Source organism: Trichophyton verrucosum (assembly GCF_000151505.1).
Source record: "Trichophyton verrucosum HKI 0517 chromosome Unknown contig00859_1.f1.exp, whole genome shotgun sequence".
In the NCBI taxonomy this organism is placed as follows: domain Eukaryota; kingdom Fungi; phylum Ascomycota; class Eurotiomycetes; order Onygenales; family Arthrodermataceae; genus Trichophyton; species Trichophyton verrucosum.
In genome coordinates this window covers 21,265-45,176 of record NW_003315231.1, presented here as the reverse complement: position 1 = coordinate 45,176, position 23,912 = coordinate 21,265, and the positions used below count along the sequence as shown (strand labels likewise).

At 49.4% G+C, this 23,912-nt stretch overlaps 10 protein-coding genes across 10 annotated transcripts; 5 read left to right on the top strand and 5 right to left on the bottom strand.

Annotated features, from left to right (window-relative positions):
• Positions 1-313: 313 nt before the first annotated feature.
• On the bottom strand, positions 314-1,735 carry TRV_06967 (uncharacterized protein; the record flags this gene model as incomplete). Its single annotated transcript, XM_003018910.1, has 1 exon — positions 314-1,735. The coding sequence occupies one exon, from the start codon at positions 1,733-1,735 to the stop codon at positions 314-316; it is 1,422 nt and encodes a 473-aa protein (XP_003018956.1).
• A 1,090-nt stretch (positions 1,736-2,825) lies between these two features.
• TRV_06966 (uncharacterized protein) lies at positions 2,826-4,781 on the bottom strand (the record flags this gene model as incomplete). The annotated part of the gene is made up of 3 exons (XM_003018909.1): positions 2,826-3,384; positions 3,438-4,445; positions 4,540-4,781. The coding sequence occupies 3 exons, from the start codon at positions 4,779-4,781 to the stop codon at positions 2,826-2,828; spliced, it is 1,809 nt and encodes a 602-aa protein (XP_003018955.1).
• Positions 4,782-5,812: 1,031 nt separating this feature from the next.
• On the top strand, positions 5,813-7,561 carry TRV_06965 (C-5 cytosine methyltransferase DmtA; the record flags this gene model as incomplete). The annotated part of the gene is made up of 1 exon (XM_003018908.1): positions 5,813-7,561. One exon carries the CDS (start codon positions 5,813-5,815, stop codon positions 7,559-7,561), a length of 1,749 nt encoding a protein of 582 aa, XP_003018954.1.
• Positions 7,562-7,751: 190 nt separating this feature from the next.
• On the bottom strand, positions 7,752-8,237 carry TRV_06964 (uncharacterized protein; the record flags this gene model as incomplete). Its single annotated transcript, XM_003018907.1, has 1 exon — positions 7,752-8,237. The coding sequence occupies one exon, from the start codon at positions 8,235-8,237 to the stop codon at positions 7,752-7,754; it is 486 nt and encodes a 161-aa protein (XP_003018953.1).
• A 70-nt stretch (positions 8,238-8,307) lies between these two features.
• TRV_06963 (2-methylcitrate dehydratase (PrpD), putative) lies at positions 8,308-9,866 on the top strand (the record flags this gene model as incomplete). Its single annotated transcript, XM_003018906.1, has 3 exons — positions 8,308-8,352; positions 8,429-9,206; positions 9,268-9,866. 3 exons carry the CDS (start codon positions 8,308-8,310, stop codon positions 9,864-9,866), a joined length of 1,422 nt encoding a protein of 473 aa, XP_003018952.1.
• Positions 9,867-10,398: 532 nt separating this feature from the next.
• On the top strand, positions 10,399-12,390 carry TRV_06962 (uncharacterized protein; the record flags this gene model as incomplete). Its single annotated transcript, XM_003018905.1, has 3 exons — positions 10,399-10,411; positions 10,468-10,581; positions 10,640-12,390. 3 exons carry the CDS (start codon positions 10,399-10,401, stop codon positions 12,388-12,390), a joined length of 1,878 nt encoding a protein of 625 aa, XP_003018951.1.
• A 248-nt stretch (positions 12,391-12,638) lies between these two features.
• TRV_06961 (uncharacterized protein) lies at positions 12,639-14,687 on the bottom strand (the record flags this gene model as incomplete). The annotated part of the gene is made up of 5 exons (XM_003018904.1): positions 12,639-12,900; positions 12,962-13,385; positions 13,449-13,861; positions 13,932-14,220; positions 14,285-14,687. 5 exons carry the CDS (start codon positions 14,685-14,687, stop codon positions 12,639-12,641), a joined length of 1,791 nt encoding a protein of 596 aa, XP_003018950.1.
• A 409-nt stretch (positions 14,688-15,096) lies between these two features.
• TRV_06960 (uncharacterized protein) lies at positions 15,097-16,543 on the top strand (the record flags this gene model as incomplete). Its single annotated transcript, XM_003018903.1, has 2 exons — positions 15,097-16,269; positions 16,328-16,543. 2 exons carry the CDS (start codon positions 15,097-15,099, stop codon positions 16,541-16,543), a joined length of 1,389 nt encoding a protein of 462 aa, XP_003018949.1.
• A 263-nt stretch (positions 16,544-16,806) lies between these two features.
• On the bottom strand, positions 16,807-19,305 carry TRV_06959 (alpha-1,2-mannosidase, putative subfamily; the record flags this gene model as incomplete). Its single annotated transcript, XM_003018902.1, has 3 exons — positions 16,807-17,410; positions 17,463-18,137; positions 18,194-19,305. 3 exons carry the CDS (start codon positions 19,303-19,305, stop codon positions 16,807-16,809), a joined length of 2,391 nt encoding a protein of 796 aa, XP_003018948.1.
• A 1,127-nt stretch (positions 19,306-20,432) lies between these two features.
• TRV_06958 (uncharacterized protein) lies at positions 20,433-23,893 on the top strand (the record flags this gene model as incomplete). Its single annotated transcript, XM_003018901.1, has 3 exons — positions 20,433-22,489; positions 22,547-23,113; positions 23,176-23,893. 3 exons carry the CDS (start codon positions 20,433-20,435, stop codon positions 23,891-23,893), a joined length of 3,342 nt encoding a protein of 1,113 aa, XP_003018947.1.
• Between the last annotated feature and the right edge of the window lie 19 nt (positions 23,894-23,912).

The following is a 23,912-nucleotide window of genomic DNA, read 5'->3' as shown; positions in this document are numbered from 1 at the left end:
AGAATCGATATGATACACGTGCAATATAGGGACATTGTCGATATAACTGGGTACATGTATCTGCCTTATACATTTCACGGTAGGTGTTGCTTGCAACAATAGTGGTGGAGGGGTATTCGATGGAGCGCCTAGCTAGGCGTCGATCGATGGACAGAAGAGTTCTTGGATATCCCTACTCAACCCGCGAGATACCGCTACGGCTTCGGTTATATAAGCCATTATTTTAGGATCCAACTCCAACAGCCCCATTCAGTTGTGTTATGAAAGGCGATAGATCTTTCATCCTGATGTTGATCCCCCTGTGCATCATATTTTAACCACTGTATACAGACTTATACATAGACTTGTTCGCTGGGAAGCCGAGCTTTGTCTGCTTTAGTGGTCCACCTTTTCTCTTTCCAGTCCGCTGTACAAGATGATCTATGATGCAGCCAGCCTCCCACCCCTCGCTGTTCTCTGTTGTGATGGCACGGCATCGAGGACATGCCTTGCCATGGCGTATGAACAACTGATGCAACGAGTACTTCAGATGATCCGGGATCTTCACCTCAAGGTGACTGAAGGCAGTGATTTCGTTGACTTTATCAGACGGAATCCAACCAAGCCATTTGCTAAGGCGGAAAATATGTGTGTCAACAGCAAAGCAAGGGCGTTGAAGGCAAAATAGAACGACACAGGCTGCTGTCTTGACGCCGATGCCGGGATATTTGACGAATTCTAGCATAGCTTCATCCTTTGATAGGGAATGAAGGTGATTGAGGGAGAGCACATTCTCGTTCGCCATGGCGATTTCATTGTCCTTCTGCTCCTCTGTCTCGTTTATGGAACCTGGGGCTCGTGTGAGGTCAATTTCCCTTCCAGTCTTCGATTCAACCAGTGCGTCTCTCCGAGCTTTATTCTCTTCATATACCATTTCAAGGATCTGTTTGATATATTTGCTCTTCGCGACTCCGAGTCCACCACATTTCATCGCTTCGTAGATGTCTTCCACTGGAGCTTCACGGACCTTATTCCAGTCAACGCTTCCTTTCCCTATACCCTTTTTAAGAATGCCGAACTTGCGCACCAGGCCCTGGAATGCCATGGCGGAGTTATTGCCGGTGGTTGCACCGCTAAGAAGCGTCCGGATCAAAGCATCGAGGATACTAGGCACTTCTCCACAGCCTGATACGGTCAATGAAGGCGGTGGTATCGCCTTGAGCGCTATGACTTCTCCATGAACTGAGGAAAGTAGCCTGTTAATCTCCTCACACTCTGCTACTGTAGGGCGTTTCCAGCCTGGAAAAGGGCTAACCCCTGGTGTTAGGCCGTAAGGGCTTTTGGGGCCACGACTTCGACGAGGCGTGGAAGTTGCTGCTTCGTATGGGGCTGGGGAGGAACTGCTGTCTGTTGAATGTAGCTGAGGCACCGTGGGAAGAGCAAAGTCCTGTGCTGAACCCTCTACAACAGCATCAAGAATCTCAATTTTACCTAGATTATGCGGTAATTCGTCGATAGCTGGAACCGGGTTCCCTTGCTTCCTTTTCACTTTTGAGCGCTTTGCGGAAGACGCAGAAGGAGACTCAGTCATGGCTTGTCTCTTTACTTGCCTTGTTATATATCTAGGCTCCGTATATGTCGATGGGCCGTCTATTTGTCGATCATGGTGATCTTGAGGCACTGCGAGGTTATCATTCTTAGGTATCACGGGCTCCTCTGGGGGTAAGGGGGTTATCTTGCTCCCGTTGCTGGCCATATTGACGAATAGAAAGGAGCTCTTTAGGTATGCCTTGGGTAGATAGGTATAACTGAGCGAAAAGTTGGCCTGGATGTTCCGGGTGTTGATACACTTCTGCTCGCGCCTCTGTTCTCTACGCTGCTTTTTTCCAACACCGCCTTCAAATGAATGTTCAAATCAACTCTTTGTCCAAGGGAAATCTAACGATGCACTCGGGAAGCTTTGAAAGAAGTTTCAAGGATAAAGAAGCTATGCTCCACTGATGCCTGTTATTTGACCGTGTGAATCTGGTGATTGAAGCCCTCTGTAAAGTAGTAATGAAACTAGGTGACGGGAGAGTATTCATTAAGACAGAAGGAAAAGCTTGGGCGTTAATAAATAAAAATTTATTTATCTATTACCAGTCTATGATGTAAGGAAGAACCATATATCTTCTATCCCTACCACTGTTGGGCTTGGTGCCGGAACTGGCCTTCATAGACCCATGGTTCAGCCTTTGGTACAAGCTTAAAACAGAGGTACAGGCAAATCAAGTGCTCCATATAATTTTAGAGTATGATCTTTTATTATAGGAGTATACTATAGTGAATAATATACAAAATAAATATTATAAGCGCGATGTAAGTATCTTAGAGTGATAGGAGTCAGCCATAGAGGTAAATAAAGCTAAAAGCTTGTCCTAAACTGCTAGCAGGGAGAAGCAGAAAAAGAGATAAAAAGATGTAATGGTATTTTTTGCATTTGTGTTGAGCTTTGCTACCTACACTAAGCAAGTATGTACCTGCGCGTTACTGTACTTTTATTTCATCTCTCTTCATCCACATTTGCTTTTGATCAGCGAGTTAAATCGGGATCAGGGTCAGGGGTAGAAGTGGTAGTGGCAGCTGGATGTCCTGCACTGCCCTCTGAAGACTGGGGAAAGGCCAGGAAGGGTAAAAGAATGTGGCAACCTCGCGGTTGGTCTTTATGTTTATTCATGGTCATTCAAACGTTCAAATCATGGCTCTATGAGGAGAAAGGGAAAAAGGAGACAAAGAGAGAAGGGGGCATAATGGAAATAAGCTGTCAACGAGAGGTATCAGCCGAATTTGGTTTGGGGTTGTATGAGTTAGTAATCGCCGAGGTTATGAATGCTGATGTCCATTCTGTCCTTGACATGAGGTGGGACTTCGGTCGGCTTTTGGTGTTGAGATTGACTATTCGCCTGAGCTTGCGCTTGAAGGGATGAGTCGGTCGAATTAGCAACAGGAGCATCTGTTACAGGTCTGACTGTGTCAACGACAAGTGGTTTCCCGTTCGCATCTAGGTCGACTTTGCTGGAGGCGATGAGGATATTCTCGTGGCTTGCAACGCCGTTGAGGACAGCAGCTCTGGCGCTTTCGACTCTCTTGATTTTTCTACCTTCACCGCGAAGTTTCTCTAGGTGTTCGAAGTAGTTTGCTGAGACGGGCGTTGTATATACCCCGTTGAAAACACCGACTTCGAACTTAACGGGCTCTGCATTGCCGCTTTCAATGCATATTTCGGCACAGGAAGCAGTAAGGTCGTCTAAGGTCTGATAAATCACGGCATCAGCTCCGATGTAAGCTGTAATGGCGTTGATATCACGATCATGAGCCACCAGTTCGTGTGGAGAGGCTAAATCGATGCCATAGATGTGGGGATGGCTATATACAGCAGTTAGTATTTTATTGGGGACCGGCAGGTAAAGGAAACATACGCTATCTCAGGAGCACAACTGGCAAGCAAGACAGTCTTTGCCCCAGCATCTCTAGCCATCATGACGATCTCTCTGCTTGTAGTACCGCGAACGATACTGTCGTCGACCAATAGGACGTTTCGGTCCTTGAACTCCGATGCCATGGCGTTCAATTTTCGCCGAACTCCCTTTTGTCGAGCCTTCTGCTCCGGCATGATGAATGTCCGAAAAACATAACGGTTTTTTACGAAACCCTGGGAGTATGGTTTGTCCAAATACCGAGCAAGCGCAGCGGCGGAGGTGTTGGACGTTTCAGGCACAGGGATAACGACATCTATATCTTTGATAGCATCAGGACCAAGGGCGGTAATGATTCGCTTTGCTAGCTTTTCACCCATGCGTTGCCGAGCACGGTATACGCTGATTCCATCAATGACTGAGTCCGGACGAGCAAAGTAAACATACTCGAAAATGTCGGGGGTATAGTTGAGTTTGGGGTGTACTTGGCGGAAGACAGGTTCATGGCCCTTTTGGATGATGACAGCTTCACCGGGCACAATGTTACGGTGGTTGGTGAAACCAAGCTGGTCCAAAGCAACGGACTCAGAGGCCATCATGTAGTCCATTCCCGGCCCGCTGCGCGAAGGCCGAGAGCCGATGATTAGGGGGCGGATCCCGTATGCGTCACGGAAGCCGAGCACGCCGAAACCGGCGAGCATAGCCGTGCATGCCCATCCGCCTTCGCAGCGCTCGTACATCCGGCTAAGAGCTGCGAAGATATCTTCCACGTTTACACGAGCCTTTTTGGTCTCATTGAGCTCATTGGCAAAGATATTTAACATCAGCTCGCTGTCACTGTCGGTATTGATGTGACGGTGTGCTTCATAGTCCAGGTATCGCTTCAGCTCTGGAGCATTGATCAGGTTTCCATTATGCGCGAGGGTTATACCGTAGGGACTGTTTACGTAGAAGGGCTGAGCTTCGGCGTTGGCTGAGCTTCCAGCAGTTGGATATCTCAAATGGCCGAGTCTATATTGAGAAAACTGTTAGAACTGTTGAAATAATTTAATATCGCGAGAGAAGACAGACCCCATAAACCCAGGTAGATCAGCGACGCGCTGACCGTCTTGGAAGACTTTTCCACACATTCCATTGCCTAACGGTTTTTATCTTAGTACGGTACTCGACAGGCACAAGTAGACCTAGGTATTCACCTTTGCACTGGAATATACGGCCGGCAGAGGCGCAAGTAGCTATACCACAGGCATCCTGGCCGCGGTGTTGAAGGAGGTAGAGGGCTTCATGGAGGTCAACGCTCGCTGCCTCGGTGGGATTAGCGAGGATAAGGGCTAGAATGCCGCACATCTTGCTGTATCATCCATAGTGGTTAGCTGTATTGCATATAACACTATAGATATACATATGTAGAGCCATATCGATATTGGGGGGTGTCAAAGTGGTCAGATATCATTGGATTTATCCACAGATGAGATTCAGTAGTCTAACATCCTTTTTTCCATTTGAATCATCATGCAGCAAGGGAGAATATATATAGTGATATATGCAGAGAAAGCAGTCGTACCTGGCTGTATAGAGAGTCGATGCGCTTTAAGAGTCGGTTGATATGATATCTCAGATGGGCTTTTTTGTGGCAACGGGCACGCCTAGCATGGAAGACTCATTGTGGGAATAGCAGCAGACAGGACAGACAAGAGACAAGATCACTTGTAAGGCACAGTAGGAGGAGTGCCAGAGTCAAGGAGATTCACATCAACAGAGGATGCAAAACTGAAGCTGAAGTTGTTCATCTTCTTCTCCTTCTTCTAAGTAAGAGTTTTTCTTTCTCTCCCTAGGAAAAAAAAAAAAGGCGAGGTAAAAAAAAAAGATTGAGATGAAATTCTGGTAACAGCGGTACCGCCGCTTGTAAGATATTACCCAATCAAAATACGTATATTACTATGTCTTGGCTAGAGTTTGGCGAGAGGACATGTTTTGTGACAGTACGGTACGCGGTTAGTGGTGGATAAGATACGAGCATCTATATCAATTTGATAGCAAGACAGCGAAAAGCACAGCAAAGGAAGAAAAAATAACAGAAGACAGCAACAGATAAAGATAAGGAGTGTGATAGTGCACTATAAAGACAAGGAGGAAGTCTATATAGTGGCAGACCTAGCAGAAAAGATGTCTATGACTCTGTGTGGTGTCTTCTGTGGTGCTGTGTTGCTGAAGAGGACAAGCAACACACACACTAACCAGCCCCCTTAACACAGCTAAATGGTCTCTAGCAGCCATGCTAGATACACATATATACCTTCTTCTGCTTCTCCTCCAGCATCTTCTGGAAATACCATGACACTGGCAACCTTCTTCAGCACACTCAAACCATACACAAGATGGCAGTCAACATTCTTCCAGTTATCGAGCTTGATTCGGACTACGAAAGCATCAGCAGCAGCAACTCTACGATAGATGCAAACGGATATTCCTCGCCAGCGTCCTCGATATCGCCATCCCCAGGGTTTAGAGGCGATGATTTCATGTCAGATACTGATTTTGAGGCCTATGTGCATTCTCTATCAGGCAATGATGAATCGCCGAGTCCTACACCACGGAGAGCTAAGGAAAGAACTATTCCCGCCCAGCGAGTACTGCCTCCGAGAACACACCTCAGTGAGATTCGTTATCAGGGACGGACATATAGACCTGGGAAGTTTATTGAACTGCAAGATGGAACATTTATTCGAGTCAATCGGATCTTGCAGTCATCGGACAAGACTGTCGTTTCTGGGCCCAAATTCGAACGCCTAGAAAATATGGGAAGTCGGATGCCCGATAGACCTAATGAGCTTTGCTGGGTTATTGACCAGGGAGACTACAGCAGCAGCAGCAGCAGACACAGCAATGCCTCCCAGTACCGGCCCTATAGTGGAGAGGTGGAAGTTCCACTCTCTGCGATCCGCCGGTTACGGATTATCAGGTTAACGAACAAACGATACAGCCCTACACTAGATGAGAACAGAGATGACGGGTTCCTTTTTTGCCGGATGAAATATACCCGGGTATGGAAGATACGGCCATCAGTGTCTGGCCGTGGTACTGCTGATATTGTGGAAGAGAAAATCACCTTTCTCCTACCAGAGGATTGTCAGAGCTCCCTTTCGGTCTCTCGCGAGGAACTTAGAAACAACTGGCGTGGCACTGTGCTGCACAAGCGGCGATACACATTTGGAGATGGTTTCTGCGGTGCCGGCGGCGTATCGAGAGGCGCACAGCAAGCTGGTCTTAAACTTTCGTGGGCTTTTGATAAGTCAGAGTCAGCCATCAACAGCTACAGAGCAAACTTCCCTTCCTGTCTCGCAGAGCACAGCGAGGTGGCGCAGTTTCTAACCAGTTTACCCAGGGAGCTACTGGTGGATGTGATGCATGTTTCTCCCCCCTGTCAGCCCTTCTCCCCGGCAAAAACCATAGCTGCGGCGCACGACGAGGCCAATGAAGCATGTCTATTCAGCATATACCGACTGATAGAGCTGTGTAAGCCCCGCGTGGCAACGATGGAGCAAACGAGTGGCCTAAAGCAACGCCATCCTATCTGGCTGGATGCTATCATTCATTCCCTGATAGAGCTCGGTTATAGTGTGAGATGGCGACTCGTTAATTGCAAGGACTACGGCGTGCCGCAGTCAAGGTGCAGATTGATACTCATAGCTGCTGGTCCCGGAGAAGAATTACCACCTTTCCCCCAGCCTACTCATGGAGATGAGCCAGGAAAACTGCCTCTTGTTACAATTCTTGACGCTATCAGTGGTATACCCAGCACAGCACCGGACCATGACCTAGAACGAGCAGAGAGACCCTTTGAGCGACGACCTTATGACCCACGCTCGCTAGCAAGGACGCTGACCTGTTCCGGAGGAGACAATTTCCATCCATCGGGCACAAGGACATTTACCCTACGCGAGGCAGCTTCACTGCAGACTTTCCCGTTGAACCATACCTTCTGTGCCCCTGGCGTGATGAAGCAAATCGGCAATGCGGTGCCTCCTGTCCTTGCCCGAGCTGTCTTTGATGAGGTCGTCAAATCGCTTAGGAACACTGACTGTCCAGCGACCGGGCCCGCCAATACGCCCATTACCATCGACTGAAATCTGCGTCTTTTTTTTTTTTGTTCATGTAACTAGTGTTGGTTGTGTTAGTTACCCGTTTTATGCTCCGGTGTCGTTATATTGATTGTTCTTATTATAGCAGCCTTAACTAGTCCATCTAATCTCCCCATCTTATCTGATCTTATCACATCTGCATCTGCATCTCTTCATCTCTGTCAGCTGACCTCGGCTATCCTCGGCCCGACACCTCCCAACCTTCTTTTCTCGTCGCTTTCAACTGCAACTTCGCAACTTCCTCTTCCTTCCTCCTTCCTTCTTCTTTCGTCTCTCGTCTCTTCCCTTCCTCGCCCCTTCTTCTTCCAGAAAGAAGTTGTTGATTCCTTCCCATAGAGGTAAGCTGTCCTCCCGCCACCTTAAATTCCTTATCAGATCGCGGCCCGATATCAATTGAGCCCTTCTTGCCGCTGCTACGATAAACGATATCGCGAGCTGTTGGTTGTTGGGGTCTTTTGCCGGCAGCTGCTGCGTCTCGGGACTTGGAACCCTGGCTGATTATATAACTGCAGATGTCTGCCGCTGCTCCGCTCCGGCGCCTGACTTGCGCCCCACGCTCGCTTGCCCTCAGAGCCCGCCCTGCGCTTCCTCTTCCCCTTCGCTCTCTGCGTCTCCCAGCTTCGGCCTCACCACGACGCACTTCTGCTCCCTTCTCGACCATGGCTGCTCTCTCCTCCAATGCGCCAGCTGCTCCGGCGGCGCCCCGCAGCTACGACCCTGAGATCAATGACATGGCCTCTTACATCCACAAGCACGAAATCAAGTCGGATCTCGCTGTCAGTGCCCCTCCATATGCTCTACTAAACCGTATCTTTCAGCAAGGAAGACGGACCGTGCTAATAATGACAGTAGTTTGACACTGCTCGCTGGGTCTTCCTCGACACTCTTGGCTGCGGTCTCGAGGGCCTCAAGTTCGCTGAGTGCACCAAGCTGCTCGGCCCAATTGTTCCAGGCACCACGGTCCCCAATGGCACCCGTGTCCCTGGAACTCCCTACCAGCTCGACCCGGTGAACGGTGCCTTCAACATCGGCGCCATGATCCGCTGGCTCGACTACAACGACTGCTGGCTCGCTGCTGAGTGGGGTCACCCGTCTGACAACCTCGGTGGTATCCTCGCCGTCGCTGACTGGATCTCGCGAACCAACCGTGCTGGTGGTTCTCTCGCCAACGGTAAGGTGCTCAAGATCCGCGATGTCCTCGAGGCCATGATCAAGGCCCATGAGATCCAGGGTGTTCTTGCTCTCGAGAACTCCTACAACAAGGTCGGCCTCGACCATGTTGTTCTCGTCAAGGTCGCTACCACCGCCGTCGTCAGCAAGCTCATGGGCTTGACCGAGCGCCAGACCGCCGACGCCATTACCCAGGCCTGGGTTGACGGCCAGTCTCTCCGCACCTACCGTCACTCTCCAAACACCATGTCCCGCAAGTCCTGGGCTGCCGGTGACGCTTGCCAGCGTGCCGTCAACCTGGTTCTCAAGGTCCAGAAGGGCGAGCCCGGTGTCCCAACCGTCCTCTCTGCTCCAGTCTGGGGTTTCTACGACGTCCTCTTCAAGGGCAACAAGTTCGCCTTCCAGCGCGAATATGACAGCTACGTCATGGAGAATGTCCTTTTCAAGGTCTCCTACCCTGGTATGTTCTCACTCGGCTTCTAGTTCTCTACTCAATGCATATTTTTTCTGACATCTACTAGCTGAGTTCCACTCCCAGACCGCCATTGAAGCCGCTACCAAGGTCAATGCCACCCTGAAGTCCATGGGCAAGTCTGCCGAGGACATCAAGGAGGTCACCATCCGCACCCATGAAGCCTGTGTCCGCATCATCGACAAGCAGTTCAAGCCCATGGACAACTTTGCCGACCGTGACCACTGCATCCAGTACATGGTTGCCACCATGCTTACCTTCAACCGCCTGGTCGCCAGCGACTACACTGACGGTTCTGAGGCTGCCACCTCCCCCTTGGTCGAGTCCCTCCGCACTCGCATCCGCTGTGTTGAGGACCCACAGATGACCAAGGACTACCACGACCCTGCCCTCCGCACCATCCCCAACGCTCTCACCGTCACCCTCAACGATGGCACTGTCCTCGACGAAGTTGTCGTCGATGCTCCTCTGGGACACAGACTCAGACGCGAGGAGGCCAAGCCTGAGATCCTCGCTAAGTACAAGCGTCACCTCGAGGGCCACTTCGACGCCCAGCGCGTCAAGCAGCTCATCGACCTCGGACTCGAGCAGAAGACTCTCGAGGAGATGGATGTCGACAAGTATGTTGACTTGTATGTTAAGGAGTAAATTTCCCCATAGACCATAGATTGTAGTCTTTTGTTAGCGATCAAAAATACCTGAATGGAAATGACTACGTTGTACATTTTAACGATCCCCCGATCTAAATATAATACTGGCAATAATATCGGTAAAATGATAGCTATCGGTTATCACTCTGTACCGTGGGAAAGGGGAAAAAAAGGGGGGGTTTGAAGCGACCAAATAATAGCCGTCTCCCAAGCTGCCGAGGTACCGAGGCCCACTTCTTACTCGCCAAAACTCCAGAGGTTTTCTCCGCCTTTTTTGCAGTCTCCTCATCCCTGAAACCCCCTTAGGTGAATTATTAACTGAGCCAGTCCAGCAGTACACCAGCCATGGCCCGACAGGGGAGCTCGTTGGCTCGGATACAGGATGGTAGAATTTCCGAGATCCTGGGGTACTGCATAAAAAGAGGCATCTCGGGCCTGCCGGACGGGTATCTGTCCCAACGGCCACCTTGCAACTCAGGCATCCGGAGTACGGAGTAGATAGGCATTACTTCTACTGATACTTCTGAACGATGGCGCTTGCAGGTAAGTAACTAGTGGTCTGTGTGATATGGAGCGGAGTACACGCTGACTGTCCGCAGCTGCTATTGCCGGCGGGACGGCGCTGGCATATCTCAATGGGAAATACCAGCTGGCTTCTGATATATCCTCTATCATTTCAATGAAGAGAAGCGAGAGAAACGTTGCTGCAAGAGGTACCTATACTCCTGATTCATCTGATTACTGCCTGGTACCCGTGCTGACGGGTGATAGTTGCGAATGGCACCATTTGCCCGTGGTTCTTGTTTGAAGACACGGTGAAGAAGTACCCTTCTGTCCGCGCCGTCTGGACACGAGAGACATGTTACACCTTTCGTGAACTTCATGATGTCGCCTGTCAGTATGCACACTACTTCCGCTCCCAGGGTGTGCAGCGCGGCCAGCTTGTTGCTACATACCTGCAAAACTGCGCAGATTTCCCTGCCATATGGCTGGGTCTATGGTCAATTGGCGCCGCACCCGCATTCATCAATTATAACCTGGCTGGAGCAGCGTTGCTACACTGTGTTAAAGTCAGTGGCGCTAGCATATTGATTGTTGATAACGATCCCATGTGTAAATCCAGGATAGAGGAGGAACGGTCAAAAATCGAGAATGACCTTCATATCACCCCCATCATGCTTGATGAGGATTTCAAGAAGCATATCAGTTCTTTACCGAGGACTCCACTGGATGTTTCGCTGCGTCAGAACATGTCTCCCTCATTCCCGGGATGTCTCTTTTATACGAGTGGAACAACCGGTCTTCCCAAAGCCTGCGCATTCACCTTGGAGCGCATAAGCCAGCTCTTCGGCACTCGGGCATTACGTGATTCCCCCGGCGGACCAGATAGATGGTACAACTGCATGCCTCTATACCACGGGACAGGAGGGATTAACATGATTGTCTGCCTGGTAGGCGGTGTCTGCGTCGCGCTGGGCAAACGGTTCAGCGTCTCATCGTTCTGGCACGACATCATCGACTCTGAGTCCACGCATTTCGTCTACGTAGGCGAAATAGCAAGATACCTACTCGCTGCACCTCCTTCGCCGTTGGACAAAGCCCATTCCGTACGCTGTGCTTATGGCAACGGTTTGAGACCCGATGTATGGGAGAAGTTCAGAACACGCTTCAATATCTCAACCATCGCGGAATTCTTCGCTAGTACAGAGGGCATGTTCGCTTTATTCAATTTTGACCGTGGGCCGTACCAGGCTGCCTGTGTCGGCCATCATGGTCTTATACTTCGGAAACTTCTACATAATGTCTATGTACCCGTAGCCAACGACCCAGTGACCGGAGATATTCTGCGTGATCCCAAAACTGGATTCGCTACTCGCAACCCCTATGAGATCGGAGGGGAGATCTTGGTGGCTATTCCCGATGAAAAGGCTTTCCAGGGTTATTGGGACAATCCATCCGCTACGTCGAAGAAGTTTGCCCGTGATGTGTTCAAGAAGGGAGATTTATATTATCGATGCGGAGATTCCCTGCGTCGAACCAAAGACGGACACTGGCATTTCCTCGACCGTCTGGGTGATACTTTCAGATGGAAGTCTGAAAACGTCTCTACGGCCGAAGTAGCTGTAGTGCTCGGCCAGTTTCCTGGAGTCGCCGAGGCTAATGTCTACGGCGTCACTGTTCCAAACCATGAAGGACGAGCAGGCTGTGCTGCTCTCTTGATTGAACCACAGGCCCTTTCTAGCTTCAAATGGGATGCATTTCTCAGACATACTCGTGAGAGACTGCCTAAGTATGCAGTGCCAGTCTTTATAAGGCTAGTAAATTCCTCTGCACATATACATAACCACAAGCAGAACAAGGTTGGTCTACGGGAAGAGGGTGTTGATCCATCTAAGCGAGGAACAAAAACCGGGGGTGGAAAGGAGGATAAGATTCTCTGGCTTAAACCAAAGGGTGATACGTATGAAGAGTTTAAAGATCAGGAGTGGGAGAGTCTTACTGCAGGAGGTGTAAGGCTATAATCACATCTTACTAAAAGATAGGGGTTACACATATGTGCTGTAGAGGCAGCCACAGAGATAGCCATAGAAAATCTATATTTTCTTCAAGGTTCATTCATATTTACACGTTCCAGCAAGACCCTAAGGGAGTGTTTATGGTATACATTACTAAAATTGATGGAGTCTACAAAGTAGGTAGACAACCTCTACCCACAATTAAAAGTCTATATAATAGCTATTAGTAAGGCATTCAATATATCGAGTCATCATTACTTACGGTCTTCAGTGTTTCCTTCACCCATGCTCTTGTTTGAGCTGCTACCGCTGAGGATAGATCCCACAATACCGTCGACATACGGCGCTCCGCTCCATTTCTGATGTGTAAGTACATCAACACCCATCTCCTTTTCGCGTTTCTGCACCAAATTGACGTAAGATAGCATGCCATCTTCCTTGAATCCACGAGACAGCTCAGTAGCCATTGTGGCATTGTAGTGCAGACCAGCGAGGGAGATAAGTTGGAGAATGAATCTAGTAAATGCACAATTAGCTGCATGGACATCTCCAACGAACGGTACAAACATTTACTTACCCGTGCTCTGCCAAATCCCAAATAAATGATTTAAGGGTCTGCTCGGTGAATCCTTGTCCCATCCAGTTGAACGAGGGGCTCAAGTTGTACACCAACTTCTTGCCAGGGAATTGTTTGCGGATCTTGCCAGCAAAGTCGGCAGCTTTGCTAACGTTGGGGTCTCCGGTCTCAACCCACAGGAGGTCTGCATAGGGGGCAAATGCAATAGCACGCTTGGTAGCTGCCTCATTGCCAGCACGGTAATGATAGAAGCCTTCGCGGGTGCGTGGGATGTCCCAGGACCAGAAGACGGGGTTCTTTGTGTATTTGGCTGCCAACTCCCGGCGAGCAGAGATCGAAAGATCACGGTTCTGCTCAACATGCGATTTATATTCATTTCTAACTGACTCAGAGGCACCTTCAGCGATGAGGTGTTGGTCCACGGCTGGGGGATGTTAGTAATATTAAAAGTAAGCGATGTAAGGAGACAAAAATAGGGAGGCTTTACCTTCATCGAATGTAACCAGTTTATGTTTCTTAACCCACTGGGCTTCGTAAACATCGATCTCTGCGCCAGATGCGCCCTCCAACTCCATTTTCTGGAGCGTCTCGGCCAAGGGGTCACCGTCCTCCGTCACACCGAGGATAAATTCGTGATCCCGCACGTCGATAGTGCTGCTCAGCAACTTACCACTCTCTGAATCTGTTCGTGCTATAAGAAGGTTCTCGGTGCCCATAATATCCCACTGGAACCGGGCCGCAACCAATCTGTTAATATGCTCCGCAATCGGTACGAGAACCTTGCCAGCAAGATGACCACACTTCTTGCCGCCGTGCAATTGATCCTCAAAGTGTACGGCTGCGGCGCCGTTCTCGGCAAACAATTTGGCTAGTTTCATGACTGCGGTGAGGCCGCCGTGCCTAATGAGTTGTAAGTATATGTGACGTTTTTTTTTTTTTTTTCTCCTGTTTGGTAAAAAATGTTGCTTACCCAGTATCACCATCTGCAATAATAGGGCGCATGTAATCGATGTATGGGGTATTCTTGCGCTCTTCTGGCGAGAGCTTTCGCCTGGCATCCCAATGTTTCCTGTCGTGCATGTTCTGGGCCTTGAACAGGCGTTGTACCTGATTTGGCACGGTGTTGTATGGGTAGTCTCCAAAGTCCGGCGAGACTTCGTTCGTGGAGGTAAGAAGCGATGAGCATGCCCATCCTGATATATAAAGCACCTCCTGGTTTGGTGCTTGTTGGGTCATCTGTACGGGGTCAATTGCTCCCACTATAAGCAATGCCATCTATTAGCCGGAGTGCATTTATAATCAAGCCCGGGAGATATTACTGACGAGTGTGGACTGGTTTGCCCTCCGCAGCTCGTTCGTTCAGCAAGTTGAAGAGTTTCCTCGCCATCAACGAGCTGGGATATGTCTGTTGCAAAGCTCCTCGCTTGCTCACCACCGCCTCAGCGGAGTATGGCCTCTTGATACCCTCATATCTGTCGGATGCCCACCACTCGTTTACGGCCTTGATTTGCTCTTCAAACAGGGCATCTTCGGCAGCACCAGCTTTCTCAGCGGTCGATAGGAGCTGATATGAGTCTGCTGGAAGCGCCGATGAGACGGGAGGGCGTACAGCGGGTAGCTGGGGGGCCATTCGCAGGCTGGTGCTGGAGATGCAGCGGATCGTGGGGAATGCGGGTGTCGGCTTGCGGAGAGCTCGCGGCAGCTGGCGTGACACTGAGCGAAGCATCCTGTTTCTTTCACTCCTCTTCTCGTTATCTTATGATCTCCTTCTCCTTCTTCCTTAGTTGCGTCCTTATCGTCGTCGTATTTTCTCCTCGTCTGCTGGTTTCCATTGATCTCTTCCAAGGTTCGTTCGTGTTGATGTCTTCGGCGCTTGAGGCCGACGTGAAAATCCGGCCGAGGCATCTCACAAAGTTTACCGCGGAAAACCGAGCCGTGCGCGAGCTTAAATTCACCTGTCAAGAACAACTCCCGCCTTTCTCTCGCCGCAACATAAATCGACCGCCGCAGACGCAGGATCAACACATCTGAACAATTGCACGATCGAGAGATACAATGGCCTTCACTGCGAGAGCTACGAGACAGGCGCTTCGCGCTGCCCAGGTAGGTTGCTGCGGCTGCTCGGGGAGAAGGAAATGCGGCTGTTTGCTAATTGCCAGCAGAAGTCCTCCCGCCAACTAGGCACCCGGTCCTATGCCACCGCTGAACCAGACCTGAAGACCGTCTTCAAGGATGCCATTCCAGCCAAGCGAGAGCTTCTCAAGCAGGTCAAGGCCCGTGCCGACGAGAACATCGGCCAGGTCACCATTGGCAACACCATTGGTGGTATGAGAGGCCTCAAGGCCATGGTCTGGGAGGGTTCTGTTCTTGACGCCAACGAGGGTATCCGCTTCCATGGCAAGACCATCAAGGACTGCCAAAAGGAGCTCCCCAAGGGCACCACTGGCACTGAGATGCTGCCTGAGGCCATGTTCTGGCTCCTCTTGACCGGCCAGGTCCCCTCTACCGCCCAGGTCCGCGCCTTTTCTCGCGAGCTCGCTGAGAAGTCGGACCTCCCAAAGCACATCCTTGACCTCGTCAAGTCCTTCCCCAAGGATATGCATCCAATGACCCAACTGTCTGTCGCTGTTGCTGCCTTGAACACTGAGTCCAAGTTTGCCAAGGCTTATGCCGACGGCATTAGCAAGGCCGACTACTGGGAGCCAACCTTCGACGACAGCATTGCTCTCCTCGCCAAGATTCCACGTATCGCTGCTTTGGTCTTCCGCCCCAATGAGATTGATGCCGTTGGTGCTCAGAAGCTCGATGCCGGCATGGACTGGGCATACAACTTCGCTGACCTGCTTGGCAAGGGCGGCAAGGAGCACGAGAGCTTCCACGACGTCCTCCGTCTCTACCTCGCTCTTCACGGCGACCACGAGGGAGGAAACGTCTCTGCCCACGCCACTCACCTTGTTGGTTCTGCTCTCAGCGATCCATTCCTCAGCTACAGCGCTGGTCTTCTCGGACTTGCTGGCCCCCTTCATGGACTTGCTGCCCAGGAGGTGCTCCGATGGATCTTGAACATGAAGGCTAAGATCGGTGACAACTTCACCGACCAGGACGTCAAGGACTACCTTTGGTCCACCCTCAAGTCTGGCCAGGTAGTCCCTGGATATGGCCACGGTGTGCTCCGAAAGCCTGATCCTCGTTTCGAGGCTCTTATGGACTTTGCCAGCACCCGCCCAGATATCATGGAGAACCCTGTCTTCAGACTGGTCAAGAAGAACTCCGAGATTGCTCCAGGTGTCCTCACTGAGCACGGCAAGGTAGGCATAATATATTGATACCAGGCATTTTTTAACAGAAGTACTAATAATGTTGTAGACCAAGAACCCTCACCCTAACGTTGACGCCGCTTCCGGAGTCCTCTTCCACCACTACGGTTTCCAGCAGCCGCTCTACTACACCGTCACCTTCGGTGTCAGCCGTGCTCTTGGCCCACTCGCCCAGCTTATCTGGAGCCGTGCCCTTGGTCTCCCTATCGAGCGACCAAAGAGTATCAACCTCCAGGGTCTCTTGGATTCCACTAACAAGAAATAGACGTTCATTCAGCTTTATACCACCAACAAACACCAACTAAAACATACAGAAATGGTGCCATTCTGGAGAAGGCACTAATAGTTTAACGACCAATAGATAGATGTATAGTGATTTACTTTTTTGCCAGAGAACATTGTATAACTAAATGGCTAGGAAACGTTGCTCTCTACCTGCGTGTTGATTGATTGCTACCTCTCGGGTTATATGATATTATCTCTGTAGAATATCAAGTCATATTTCATCTCAAACACTCGTTCCATCACCTACGTAAACCGGAGTCCGTCTCTCTTGATGCCTGCTCCAAGGCTAGGTGGAACGTCATTCTGTCCAGTTCCCCAAGAGCTCTCTTCCTTTCCGAGAGTAAGCTCAAGTGTTCCTCCGTTTAGGAAGAATTCGTGTCCAATCCAATTCCGAGTGTACTCCTTTCCATTTAACGTTGCTCGTTGAATGTATACATTTTCATACTTGCTGTCAAAATTGACATTTCGTACCGTTGCAATCTTCCCTGTTACTGGGTTTTTGATGCTGACGGCTTCAAAAAAAGGAGGCATGATAAAATATACATTTTGTCCTGGATTGGGGAACAAACCCATCATTGCAAAGACAGTGAAACTGCCCATCGCCCCGGAATCGTCGTTTCCAGGTACCCCAGTGGTCGTGTCATTGAACCGAGAAGGGATGTAGGTATGTGCGCGTTTGGCGGATAGGGCAGGGCGGCCAGCATAGTGGTATAAGAATGTAGCTAGGAAGGACGGTTCGTTACCGATATATAGTATGTTTGAATCGTGGAGATAGTCTAGACGAGCAACAAACTTGGAGCGGCCACCAAGAAGGTTGATTAATGTAGACATGTCGTGAGGAACGAAACTAGATAAATAGTCAGTTAAAATTCAATTGAACCCAAGGTTGAGGGACGAACAATTGATTCTCCCATATGCCTGACTCGTAAGTCTCCTGTGAGTTCGAGGTGAGGGAACAAAAGGCGGCAATATTACTGCAGAGTATTGGGTCTTGATAACCCCATGTGCCATTGTAGTATCTCGGCTGAAAGAATCCAACGAACCCTGTATCCTTCCCATCTATAAATGAGGTCTGGTCTGCCTTGAATAAGTTTTGCCAATTCCCAGATCTCTGGAAATATTTCTCGTGTTCTTTACCTAACCCCTTCCCTAACACTCCAACACAGTAATCATTATATGAATATTCGACTGTTCGTGAGATGCTGCGTGTTGTGATTCCGGTTCCTAGATAGTCATAGTCTTGGGCGGGAATATAACCAACGGACTTCCAGCTCATGAGTCCTCCTCTCCCTTCAACAGACCAATCCGATGGTTCAACTTCAGCATCTTTGACAACAGCCTCGTATGCAAGGTCCCAGTCGATGTTGTCACTGATGCTTTTCACATACGCATCAGCTATCACAACATCAGCATTGGATCCACTCTGGGTAAAGCCTTTGCATAAACTCATGCGACAGTCTGGTAGCCACCCTTGGTGCTTGTAAGTATCAAGAAGGCTGCGTATCATCTTCGCCAGAGTGGTGGGGTCAATGATAGCGAGTAAAGGGATTTGTGAGCGAAACGAATCCCAAAGGCTAAGTGCTGTTAGAGATAGGCTCATTCGTAAAACTGCATCGTACTCCCAACGTACCAATAGAAGGAATCAAAGTATGGCTCTTTGCTTTGCCAGAGTGGGTTCTCCCCAGTGTAATCCTGAGGTGAGATCATAGAACGATATATCGCACTCCAAAACGTCCGTTGAAAGATATCGCTGACGCCTCCAGATTTCAACGAAATAAGGCCAAGCTTTTCTTTCCATGCGCTCTCAGCATCTGTGCGGACTTTTTCAAAGTCCCAATTGGACCCCGGAATTTCCTTCTCGGCGTTCTTACAGGCTTGGTCCTCGTTAATGAAGCTTAGGCCCACGCGGGCACTAACTCGAGTTGGTCCGTTACTCGATGCTCGAAATTGGAGATACGTTCCAGCTTGGATATAGAACAAATTAAATCCTCGCCCCACAGATATAGCTTTGGGCAGTGTTCCTGCCCGGTTGCTGATGTATATTCCGGTATCTTTTGCTTCTGCTCCAGAAAAGTCAACGCACACAAAAGAATTGTAGGTTCCAATTCCAAAGCTAGGCAGGAAAGTCCCATTTGCTTTGACTCGAAGGGTATCCTCGTCTAGCGAAATGGCCGCATTCTGTCTTGAGTCTTGTATGTCGGTCAGGTCTACAAGGATCACTGGTAACGTTCCATTTGATTCGGCATTATTATGGGGAAAATCAAAGTGGTATAGGGCAGCATGTTCTGTAACTGTCATTTCTGCAGCGATACCATTATTAAGTTTGATAGCAAAATATCCAGGCCTCGCTTTCACACTATCGGCAATATAATGGACCGCTCTATCCTCCTTCGAGAACTTGCATTTGTTTATATCATCATCTTGACATATTTGCGGTACGAGAGGAAAGTTCCCCATTGATGGTTTGCCGCCAGTTCCAGAGTCGTGCATATGCGAGAAACCAGTGACGTTGCTTCCTTCTGTAGTAAACCCACCATAGTTTTCGCTGCCGTCAACATCAGCCACGGCCTTAGCCATGCCGTATGGCAGACTAGCTCCAGGGAAGGCATGTCCACCATTTGCTGTACCAACTAGTTGGTCGACATAGCGAAGGACATCACCTTCGTATTGTGCAGTGACGCGACAAACAAGGACGCCAAGTGTAAGTAGTGAAGGGTATCGTAACCAGGCAGCGGACACCATCCTTCCTTCTCAAGGCTATGCCAGTGTTGGGAAATGCGTTGATGTTCTTTTGTAGTCCAAGAACAGAAAAACATCGTGCAAGCTCAGTTATGCGGAGAGAATTCCCGAGCATCTAAGCTACAGTTATGCGGTGTAAGCTTTCTGTCCAGAAACCTGCTACTAGCTACACCATGAATGCTTCGCAGCACGAAGTCGCCTGATCGAGCATGAGCAGGGATTGCCTGTGAGGACCTGTGGCACAGCATCGTGTTTCATTGGTGGCATCTCCCAGTTCGGCCATGAGATCGTCCACACTAATTGATAGCCCCTCATTGATTGCACACCAGCAATAAGCCAGGTTTTCACCTGGCAAACGACAGATGTAACTAGTTAGTACTCCGTAGTTGTTCAACTTTTGAAGAGGCTATTACCGAACTTTCATCTCGTCTGAGGCCGGACTGCGCTCTGTCTTGGCCCCTGTGCAATAATAATAGGAGCTTCGGTATAGCGGCAGGGAAGCCCGGTCAGAAAACGTGCAGCCTTGCGTGGATCCGAATCGCTCGGTCTTCTCAACTAGTTAACTACTTAGTTTGCCAGGATTCTTTTAGCCCTGCCTATCAATCATTTGATAAGAACGCAACCAGCACGACGCCTATCGTCCGAAACAATCGCCATTTTCGGGCCTAACGTAGAGAAATTCTGCATAATTTAGTGTGTATTCTGTAAGTAATATTCTGTCCAGTCCATCAACAGCGAATGTTCGTGACAAGTAGACGCGAGTTAGTTCCGTTTGTTGTTGGCGTCGACGTCGACGTCGAAGTCGATGTTGATAGAAGGAAAAGATTGCCCAATTAGGAGCGCCGTGCTAATCGATAAGGAAAATTTCACATGCTGACTAACCACGCCTTCGCCCCTCGATTGGAAATCCCGAAAAGGAAAACATCGAAATATTTTTTTTTTCGTCTTCATCAACTTCAGTGTTTTCAAAAGGCCGGCGGCCGTTGTTTTTGGCCTCTTTTTTTTGTTTATTCCCTTGTTGGTTCTGTTTCTCTGCGTTGTATTTACTTGAATGTGATATTCCTAAACCCGTTCGTGCGCCAACACCCTTCCCTTCCCATCCCTTCGACAGGTCGGGCTTCAATATTAAAATGCCCCTCCTCGAAACCGCACCTATGCAATCAGAAAGAATCGTCCCTGTAGCATCGAAAGCTGCGGATGGTGCTATCGGAGACGATGTTGCACACCTCTTGAAGACCGTATTCGAAGCCCAAACCTCGCAGCAGGCACTAGATGCTTCCTACGGCCTTACCAACCTACTTATCAGCACTGGGAGCGTTCGATGCCTCCAAACATTCAATGTTGTCCCTGAAATAAAGAAAGCGGCGACAGATAAGAAAAATGGTGCTAGGAGGGAGAGCTCTATGCTAATTCTTGGAGCTTTGTTTGAACAATACCCTTTGAAGAACCCGTTGAGCGAGGTTGTCTTCCTGCTGGAGAATGGCGGATTGCTTTACCTTGCCTTGGATCTCCTCGCAGATAAAGATGCAGTGGTTCGGGAAGCAGCCCAATATGCTATTGATGCTTTATTTGCGTGTCTGAAGGAGGAATCATTAGTTCACGCTCTTGTTGAGCCCCTTGCTCAATACCTCAGTAAGCCCACTGGAAAATGGCAGGGAACAGTCGGTGCATACAAGTTGCTGGAAAAAGTAGCAAAAAGAGCTGAGATTGGCACGGAGAGCAAGGAGAAGGAGGAGCTTAAGGATCTTCTACGACTTAATCTAGGCCAAAAACTGAAGGACCTGATCCCTATTGTTGAGGGTGGGATGCATGACTTGAAAGCAGAAGTTGCTAAACAAGCTGTCAAGACTATGACTGCCCTGTCGACTTTCCTTGACAATGATGACGTTGCCCCGCGAATTCCACTACTTCTCAAAACCATGGAGAAGCCCTCGACCGAAACACTTCAGAAAGCCATCCATGCGCTCTCTCAAACAACCTTTGTTGCTATTGTGACATCCCCAGTTCTTGCATTACTTACTCCCCTCCTTGAACGATCTCTCAATACCCCAACTACCACTCAAGAAGTCCTCCGTCAAACTGTCGTGGTTGTTGAGAATCTTACCCGACTTGTGCACGATCCCGTCGAAGCAAGGACCTTCTTGCCCAAGTTGAAGCCTGGTGTTCAGCGTGTCAAGGATGGTGCCTCTCTCCCTGAAGTTCGAGAATTAGCTACTAGAGCTATGAACGTTATAAACAAGGCCATGGGTGATGATGAAGCTGGCACTATTGATTCACGTGCAACGACAGAGCAAGTAGAGGCCGTTCTTGAGGAGCATATGAAACCATACATGAAATTCAACCATACCGATGAGAAGCGTTTCTGGGAAACCAGCAGAAACTATATTGCCAACATGGTCCGAGATGATGCCAATTCACGATTGCTTGAACGTATCCAATTGTGTGTGGGCCCATACCTCCAATCCTTCGTTCCTGACGGAAAACATGATGAGATTGCTGCAGCTGTGAAGGCTCATTTCGTTGAAGAAGATGAGCGCAGATTTGGAGTCCCAGTAAAGGAAGATGACGGGGAGATCGAAATTGTCAATGCCAACTTCTCCCTTGGTTACGGAGGCCGACTTCTTCTCTCGCATGCAAATTTGAGACTACTCAAGGGCCATAGGTACGGTCTTTGCGGCCGTAATGGCGTTGGAAAATCTACTCTCATGCGCAGTATCGCCAACGGCAAGCTCGAAGGCTTCCCACCTCAGGACGTCTTGAAAACGTGTTTTGTTGAACATAATCAAGGCGAGGATGCCGAGTTGAGCGTCTTGGAGTTTGTCACAAAGGATCCAGAGATGGCTGCTGCCGGTGAAGAGAAGATCTCCGCTGCCCTTAACGAAGTTGGGTTCACCCCTGGCCCAGAAGGGAGGCAGCAACAACCTGTTGGCTCTCTATCTGGTGGTTGGAAGATGAAACTGGCACTTGCCAGAGCCATGGTTATGGGTGCTGACGTGCTCCTCCTTGACGAACCTACTAACCATTTGGACGTCCACAATGTTAAATGGTTGCAGGAATACCTGAAGAAACATACAGAAGTTACCAGCTTGATTGTCAGTCACGACTCCGGTTTCTTAGATGAGGTCTGCACGGACATCTACCATTATGAGCAGAAGAAACTTGTTCACTACAAGGGAAATCTCGCAGAGTAAGTCGCCTCTGAACCATAAAATACCCCACCCCGTATACTAATGAATGATTATAGCTTCGTCAAGGTCAAACCGGAAGCAAAGAGTTACTACACCCTATCCTCTGCCAACGCACACTTCAAGTTCCCACCTCCTGGTATCTTGTCTGGCGTCAAATCCGCAACTCGCATTATCCTGCGCATGACTAATTGCTCCTACACTTACCCGGGTAGCAGCAAACCATCATTGGTCGATGCAAGCTGTGCTCTTACTCTATCCTCTCGGGTTGCTATCATTGGTGGTAACGGAGCAGGAAAGTCTACTTTGATGAAGCTGCTTACGGGTGAAACAATTCCACAGACCGGAAAAGTTGAGAAGCACCCCAATCTTCGAATTGGTTACATCAAACAGCACGCGTTGGAACACGTGGAAATGCATATGGAGAAGACTCCCAATCAATACCTCCAATGGAGATATGCCAATGGAGATGACCGTGAAGTCCTTCTGAAACAAACCCGTATACTCACCGAGGAGGACAAGATCCAGATGGCCAAGCCTGTTGACATCGGTGACGGAAAGGGCCCACGCAACATCGAAGCTTTGATGGGAAGGCAAAAGTACAAGAAGACCTTCCAATATGAAGTGTAAGCACGCCCACTAGCCGTTCACGACATCTTGAGATCTGGTTAATGCTAATAAACACTAGTAAATGGAAGAACATGCTCCCCAAGCACAACACTCAGATATCGCGTGAAACTCTTCTGGAACTTGGATTCCAGAAGCTCGTCCAAGAATTTGACGATCATGAAGCCTCTCGCGAAGGTCTTGGATACCGGGTTCTCGAGCCTAAGGTTATCTCTAAGCACTTCGAAGACATCGGCCTGGACCCTGAGATTGCCAACCACAACGAAATTGGCGGTCTCTCTGGCGGACAGAAAGTCAAGGTCGTCCTGGCCGGAGCCATGTGGAACAACCCTCATTTGCTTGTCCTAGATGAGCCTACTAACTTCTTAGACCGTGACTTCTTGGGTGGCCTAGCTGTTGCTATCCGTGAGTTCAAGGGTGGCGTCGTCATGATTTCTCACAACGATGAATTCGTTGGTGCCCTCTGCCCTGAAAGATGGTACGTTGAAAACGGCCGGATGACTCATGCTGGCACCACTGCTGTTGCTCTTGATCGCTTCGAAGACCAGTCTCGCAATCCCAGCACTGTGGCCAGCAGTGTAGTATCTAGTGCAGCACCTTCAGCCGTGAACTCTGGCGCCGAAGACGGAGGCGAGCTTAAGTTCAAGGCTAAGAAGAAGAAGAAAATGACCAGAGCTCAACTCAAGGAGCGTGAAGTGCGCCGCAGGCTAAGACACATCGAGTGGCTTAACAGCCCTGCCGGCACTCCTCACCCGCCCGATACTGATGACGAGCAGTAGCTTGCCATCGTTCGACGAT